The 7,975-nt window shown below is 39.8% G+C and overlaps 1 protein-coding gene across 2 annotated transcripts; it reads right to left on the bottom strand.

Moving 5' to 3' along the window:
• Positions 1-1,732: 1,732 nt before the first annotated feature.
• On the bottom strand, positions 1,733-7,407 carry PBDC1 (polysaccharide biosynthesis domain containing 1). 2 transcript variants are annotated; one of them, XM_045471427.1, is made up of 6 exons: positions 7,274-7,407; positions 7,124-7,189; positions 5,786-5,845; positions 5,137-5,277; positions 3,567-3,678; positions 1,733-3,246 (listed from the first exon to the last, which is right to left on the bottom strand). In XM_045471427.1, exons 1-6 carry the CDS (start codon positions 7,301-7,303, stop codon positions 2,996-2,998), a joined length of 660 nt encoding a protein of 219 aa, XP_045327383.1. In that variant the 5' UTR covers positions 7,304-7,407; the 3' UTR covers positions 1,733-2,995. The 2 variants fall into 2 exon arrangements, with proteins under 2 accessions (XP_045327383.1, XP_045327384.1); XM_045471428.1 differs by having other exon boundaries at positions 2,707-3,246; positions 5,786-5,896; positions 7,274-7,326.
• Between the last annotated feature and the right edge of the window lie 568 nt (positions 7,408-7,975).

Genomic DNA, 7,975 nt, shown 5'->3' with positions numbered 1-7,975 from the left:
GAATGTTTCTACTTTTGAAGTGGTCTCAGTACGCCTTCTTTATTCATTTCCTATTGCTGTTGTAACAAATTACCACAAATTTAGTGGCCTAAAACTTTAAAATGACTGTGATTTCTCTTTTGTAAATGCCAAAATTACTTTGTGCCCTTTCCCTGCCTCCAAAAGATGTCATGGACATAAATAACTGGAATGGTACCACATTCTGAATAAATCATAGATGTTTAAACACTATGTCAAGCCTGGCTTCATATATTCCAAATAATTCAGAACAAAGGCTCAAATCCCAAACATCCTGACCTCTATCACAAGGCTATCACCTACTAATAGGATTCCCCTTCTTCTAGCTTCCAATAGCATGTTCCTTACTTCCTTTTGAGCCCTCATCCAAGGCATCCTTAAAGTCCATATTACTAGTGACAGCCTGTTTAAGGCAATTTTAAGGCTTTATCAGGCTCCTCAAAATTCTTCTAGCCTTCTCCCACTGCTTGATTACAAAACCACTCCCACATTATAGGTACCTGATACTGCAGCACTCCACTTCCAGTACCAGAGTCTGGGGCAGTTTTCTACTGCTCTGTAACAAAGTACCACATAATTAGTAGCTTAACACAACACCCATTATTATCATACAGTCCTGTGGGTACAGCTTAACTGGGTCCTCTGCTAAGGGTCTCACAGGGTATCAGTCTGGTGTCAGCCAGGACTGCAATCTGAGACTTAAGGTCCTCTTCCAAGTTCACTGGTTGTTGGTAGAATTCAGTTTCTTCTAACTAGAATGAAATTCCCATTCTCTTGCTATCAGCCTGGGAGCATTCTCAGCTCCAAGTGGCTACCCTCAGGCCCTTGCCACATGGCCCCCTTGACTCACAACACAGCTTTTAGCTTAAGGCCAACAGGTGAACAGATGCTGCTTATCTTTTTTTTTTTTTTTTTTTCCAGATGCTGCTTATCTTAAGGGCTCACCTGATTAGGCCAGACCCACCCAGGACAATCTCCCTTTTAAATCGAAATTAAATGGTAAATCAAATGCAGTAATGAAATCCCCACATATTCACAAGGCTTGCCCACACCAACCGAAGAGAATCACACAGGGCATGTATGCCATGGGTGGAAATCTTGGGACCATCGTAATTCTGCCCACTCTTTCCCCTTTGAACTTGGATGCTGCCTTGGATTCCTGACCTTACAGTGCTGCTGAAGTGTTCCGTGTTCTTATGCCCCTCCCTTTTCCCAGTTTGTATGTCCTAGTCCTTGGACTGATGAGCAACCTGGAAAAGACCACCATAGGCAGGATTGTATGCAGCCAACAATCTTTATTCTTCCCCAGTCCCTCAGGCAATGTGTGTGGACATATGTTCGTGGATATTTAAGAATGAATGAACTAGAGAAAGTCAATATAGCAAAAAAGTTCTTAATTTCAAAAAGTCTGTCTAGTATGAAGTATTTAACACTCTCCTACCCATTTAAAAACATATTTCTCATAAAATGAAGTCTAAACAGATGTTTTAAATATTTTTAAGAATTGGCTAAAGAGAATTCATAGAGAAACCTATGTGCTTCATGCACAACTGTTGCTACTAGCTGTATGTATCTCTAGTTCAGCTCTTGCCTAGAAAATAATTTATCAATTAAGTTTAACTTTTATTTTTCTTCTATGTCCACTGGGGGAAAAAGCCTCATTTTCCCCACTTCTTTGCTCTGATAAATCCTTTCTTCAATGATCATTCTGTGGTTAGTTTTAAAAGTATTTATTTACTGTTTGTACTGTAAACATTGTGGCTTCCTCTAAATAGTTTTGGCATCAAGGTCAGTAGGTCTATGGGGACATGCACAAACTTTATACATATATAAAGATAACTGAAACATGCACTCTTAAAAGTCATTAGATGAGAAGAAACCCCCTTCCCAATCTATATAAAATCAACTGGTCTATTTTTTGAGTCTGACAAAATATTTAAAAATGTTCATTTTTACATTTATATATAGTGTATAAATGTATGTTATTGTTCTTAGCATTATAAAAGGGAAGTCGCTCTACCAGGCTTTATATTAATTATTATTTTGAGCTAGCTTTCAGGTAACAACTTGGGTACCAGAAGAGAAGCAGGTACTGAAGCAGGTCCAGTCCTCTTCTAATGTGAACTGGGCCACATTCACTAGTCTGTTAGGCTCAGGCCCCTGCTCTTATCACCATAGAATATTTATCAAATATTTTGTGAGATATATCAAAGAAAATAAGAAAGCTATACTTACTCAAATACCAAGAGCCAACTCTTATATACAAACTTCTAATCCCCAAACCATATACAGGGCACCTGAGTGGCTCAGTAGGTTAAGAGTCTAGCTCTTGATTTCTGCTCAGGTCATAATCTTATGGTTCATGTGATTAAGCCCCGTACTAGGCTCCACGCTGACAGTGGAGCCTGCTTGGGGTTCTCTTTCTCTCTCTCTCTCTCTGCCCCTCCCCTACTCATGTAAGTGAGCACTCTGTCTCTCTCTCTCTCTCAAAATAAATAAACTTTAAAAAAAGTCATATACAACTTAACAGGTTTGAGAAACATTCACTATAGGAAACAATGATAAGCATTTAAAAACAGGCATAAATCATTTTATATGGCATGATAAAGAGGTTATATACTTGAAAAAAATCTGAAGTGTCAAATAATTTGAAATATCTTTAAAAAGTCAATCACAGATATAGTCATCAGAACCAAAAGAAATTTATTTATAAAATTTCTTACTTGACCAGTGGTGAGAACCAAGAAATACTATACCAAGCAACAATCAACTAAGACCCCACTTATAGTCTTTAAGCCAGTTCATACAAGAGAACAACCAAAGTAGCTCTTGATTATTAGGCTAGAAAGATGTCCTTCTGCGTGTCTTTCAATTGCACAATGACATATATTTAACCACAGGAGTCTGTGCGGCCAGTATCATGGTATCTATAGACTTAGTTGAGTCACAGCTTCTAGGGGGCTATTCCTTGTCTAGCTTACATAGCTGTTTCACTACTCTTGTTGATTTCTTTGTTGGCTTCTTTCTCTTTTTCTTCTCCTTTGTTGGTTTTCACTTTTTCTCCTTCTCTTTTGGCTCCTTTCTCTTCTGCTCTTCCACTGTCAGCTTTCTCTCTTCCATGGTTGCCTTCTTTCTCTACTTCTTTGTCATGAACACTGATGTAAACTGCTTTGTTATAGCCTTCCCGGTTCCGAGCAATTTCAACGGCAAAAAATTGTATCCTGGGGGCTGAAAGGTGAATAGAATTGATTATTGGTCATAGTCACAGTTACTTCTCTAAACCTACTGGAAATCTACCAAAAAAGCTGAACTAACATTCAAAGTATTCCAGAACAGTCATAAACTTGAGAGATGTGGAATTCTAATCTTGTTAAATGAGGCAGAAAATACTCAACTATCTTATCTCAGTCACTCAACAAAGAGTAACATGATCTTTAAATATATAACAAATAAAATGACCCCCAAACTATTCATGTCATTAATTCTTTGGTAAAACCAGATCCCTCACTTTCTTTATACAGAAACAATTATAGAGGCAAGAATCTCACCAAAGATGGTGTTTTCCTCAGTGTAGCCCTGAGAACAATCCAGTCGCAGCAAAGTACCATAGTTGAAGTCTTCTACAATTCCGTCAAACTTCAAGCAAAATGGCCTCCACTTCTATAAAGGCAAAAAAAGATGCCCTAGATGACAAATGCAGGAGGCTGGTGAAGTCAGGCCAGGGAAAGGGATTCCATTTGCTCAGTAAGGAAAATAGCCATAGGGAAAGAGACTATGACTGAGCTGATTTCTAGTTTCACTAGCATTGAGTTTCTGTGCTAACTATTGTCTTTAGACTGGTATTTCCCAACATGAACAATATTTTAACTTGACAAAAATATTTAAATCCTTAACTACAGAATTAAAATTTGAGGGGCGCCTGGGTGGCGCAGTCGGTTAAGCGTCCGACTTCAGCCAGGTCACGATCTCGCGGTCCGGGAGTTCGAGCCCCGCGTCAGGCTCTGGGCTGATGGCTCAGAGCCTGGAGCCTGTTTCCGATTCTGTGTCTCCCTCTCTCTCTGCCCCTCCCCCGTTCATGCTCTGTCTCTCTCTGTCCCAAAAATAAATAAACATTGAAAAAAAAAATAAAAAATAAAATTTGATTTAATTTTTTTTTAATTTTGTTTTGAGAGAGACAGAGCACAAGTGGGGGAGGGGCAGAGAGAGAGGGAGACACAGAATCTGAAGCAGGCTCCAGGTGCCAAGCTGTCAGCACAAACCCCGCCACAGGGCTCAAGTTCACGAACCCAAATTCATGAACTGTAAGATCATGACCTGTGCCAAAGACAGATGCTTAACCCACTGAGCCACCCAGGCACCCCTAAAATTTGATTTCTTAAACATATTGTTTTGTTTTTAAGTTATTGTTAACTCAGCCCAAAATAGCTATTCATCTCCACTGAAGCACAAATGAGACCAAGGTGGCAGGAATGTGGCACAAAGTCACAAAGTTAAATTTTAAGAAAGAAGTCCATTCACTAGAGGCAATTTTCCAAAGATCAGTAACAACCCGCTAAGTGTTAAATGTTTACATTTTTCATAAGACAAGGACCTACCCTCAGGGAAATATTTTCCCCACTATAATAGTTTTAGCACACTGTCAAAATATAAGATCATCAGGTAAGTAATGTGAAACCTAAGTTTTCCAATTACCCATGGCCCACAATAATGTGAATTTAAATCCAGATAATTCAACACCTCTCTGTACCCTATTTGCCAATCGTCCATCCAAGCCTTCTGGCTAAACTACTAACATAAGTAAATTTGTTTCTCCTCCCCTGAAAAGGCTGGGTAGAAAGGGATGAAATGTCAAAGAAAGAAAGAAAGAAAGAAAGAAAGAAAGAAAGAAAGAAAGAAAGAAAAGAAAGAGACCCAGTGAACATGAAAAACTCATAAACCAGGAAAATGTTTATTTTGTTTCATAACTTACTTATTAGTTGATTATAACTACATAAAAGCCCTGGTTCTTTACATATTTCCTTAAAACAGACAGAAAAAAGTTTAAATGTATAAAAATGTATTTACAATCAATAATTGTTGGTCAGATTATAGGTAATATTTAAGAGAGAGAAATCTTACCTCTTTAGCTGATTCTGATTTGAGCTCTTCTGGGTCCAACACATCTATCCTGAGTTTCTCAAAATTTTTTCGAAACTCAGAATAGATTTGGTCATCCACTTTGGTGAGTTTCAGGAACTGTGGGTCAACTGATGAAATGAGCTGCCAGACATAAGACAACACACAGATGCTAATCTCTAATTTGCTACACTTCTTTCCTCCTTCCCCAGAAAATCCTTATGGTTCTAAGGGCAGAAGACTTTATTAGGAAGTACAGACAGACTAGGTCCCAGTTGAAATCATGACATAGTTTTCAAGGGCCATGATCTACTACAGTCCTTTACACCATTTAAACATTTTCGGTCCTAGTACTGCCTGAATATTGCCCTCTATGAATTGTTCATTCAGTCATCAAACATTTATTAACTGCTTACTATGGGCTAAGAATTATTTTGCCAGTTAGCAGCAGAAAACTGGGCAAAGAAATACAAGTCCTCATTGTCAAAACAAAATTCACTTCCACCCCCGTTTTCTGTGGGTAAGATCTTACAGTAATAAAAATTATCTCCAAAATACAACTGCTTAACTTGCTGAGCACAGTCATTAGCAAAGAACCATACACTACAATTACATGTTTAATTCTGCTTAATAATGAAGACAGACAACTCACCTTGTAGTAGACTTCAGCATGCTGCATTGCTTTCATGGCCCAAGCCATCTCAATATCAGGCTGCAAAGGAGTGAAGAATGAATGCCAGGTCAGAATCTCCAAATCCTGCTACTAGAGAACAAATTAAGGATGTCTGTAGAGGTCTAGTTAATGCTCAATAACACTACCAAATGTGGTGTTACTGTCAAAGGATAAAAACTGAACTAATGGGTCTGGACAGTATAAAACTTTTATCCTTATGAAGGAAACTACCTACCAAAAGAAGCTACCTACACAGTCTAATCAACAGCAAAAGCCACTGGCTCTTTTCCCAGCAGCTAGTGAAAGCATAGGAGACTACATACAGTGGTAGATAAATTGCCTTCTCAGGACTGAGTTAAATCACTGTAAAACTGACTGAAATAATATACTCACATACAATACTGAGTTGTTGGGAGTACAAAGTAAGATAATGGAAGTGAAATATTCTTCACTTTTAATAGTGTAGCATGTTATAATCATCATTTGTGCTTATCAGATAGCCAATTCCCCATCCTATGACACTTAAAAATGAATCAGTATTGTGAAGCCAGCTAGGTTATAAATAAGCCTTACCAAGTACCCACCACCTGTTCCATTAAAATCTCCCACTCCAGCTAGATGGATCTTTTTCACTGAACCCAGAAAAGCCACTTGCATTTTTGCCTCCACACCTTACACCAGGTCCTTTTCCCAACTGCCAACCCATGTACTTTATCCATCTATACTTTGAGGATCCAGCTAGAGATTCACTTTCTCAGTGAAGTCTTAAGACCTCTATTGTCTCAGTTCTAAGGGGTTTCTTCTTGGGCTAAACTCCTTTAGATCTTATATCCTAATCTAGTATACATCAATGATATTTTTATTTGAGTGTTACTATATTGTCATGTCCAGGTGTCTTGTATCTCAAAAATATCATGTGCTTTCTCTTTAAGAATCTAAACTAGACACACCATAAGTCAGTGCCATTTTACTGAATAAGGTTATCACTCAGGAACCTTTAAAAATTAGTGATTCCACAATCTTATCCCCCTCCCAAATATTTTCATTTAATTGGTATATATTGCGACCTGGACAACAGAACATATAAAAGCTTCTCAGGTGGTACTATTGCAGCAAAGTTTGGGAACAATTTCCATTGGCATTTGGCATGGGTTTGTGGATCAAAAAGATTAGAATTAATAAAAAAGTGTGGTCTCTGGCCGGCAAGGAGAGGGTTCACAGAAGATATCAGGTCAGGGGGTTACAATTTTCGTGTTAGGCCCTGCAGACATCCCAGGGTAGTTGGGTGAGTGGAAGCTGGGGGTGAATCATACTCACATCGTTGCCATAAGACTCAGCTGGGAGAGAAAGAGCATGTGCCACAGACACCAGTTCCCCGGAAACCTGGGAAGGGAAAAAGAGGAGGGGAGTCATGTTCAATGCTCGACCCGGCTCGAATTCCCCACCCACCCCAGAGCAGCGTCTCACCGGCTCAGCAGTCACACCAGTCGCCTCCATGTTGCACACACAGAGCAAGCACCCGTTTCCCGGAAATGACTATATGTGTGCTCTTTCTGCAGTTGGTTGGAAAAGGAGGGCCGGGCCAGACTGGCTCTCTTCCGGCTGTGCCTGCCTGCAATCTCCCTCGCCTGGAGGAGGGTGGAGGCGGAGTCACTGGCCCCGCCTCCGATGTGCTGCCGGGGCTCAAAAGGGTGTGGCTTTGTTGCACAGTCTGAGATGCTTGAGGGGGTCTCAGGTAGCTGAATGCTCATTAATATCACTGGTGATCAAGCGAAAAGCCTAAGTTAAAGCTTTCGCGTGCCCAACGCGCTGAGTGACCAGCAGAGATTTGGATTCACACTCTCCATTTGTGCAAGCAGGTGCATACACCCATACAGCACACACACCCCCAATACTCCACCTTGGGAGTAAATTACAAACAAGCATGGTGCTAGGCAATAGAATGAAGGGATAAAGAAGTTAGTCCCTGTTTTGGAAGAAGTGCATACAGTGAGAGGGAATCTAAAGTGGTTGTCAAGAAATAGCTTTATGCATGTGGAACAGAAAGAGAGGATAAATACACTGAATCATAAAGGGCAACCAGCAAAAGAGGCCAACCAGGCAAGGAAGGACACGCCAGGGAGAGAGAATTGCATGTAAAAAGGAACTTAAGAACCAAAACCAACGGGA

The sequence above is a fragment of the Leopardus geoffroyi genome, chromosome X (genome assembly GCF_018350155.1).
Source record: "Leopardus geoffroyi isolate Oge1 chromosome X, O.geoffroyi_Oge1_pat1.0, whole genome shotgun sequence".
In the NCBI taxonomy this organism is placed as follows: Eukaryota; Metazoa; Chordata; class Mammalia; order Carnivora; family Felidae; genus Leopardus; species Leopardus geoffroyi.
This window is presented reverse-complemented; position numbering and strand designations above follow the sequence as displayed.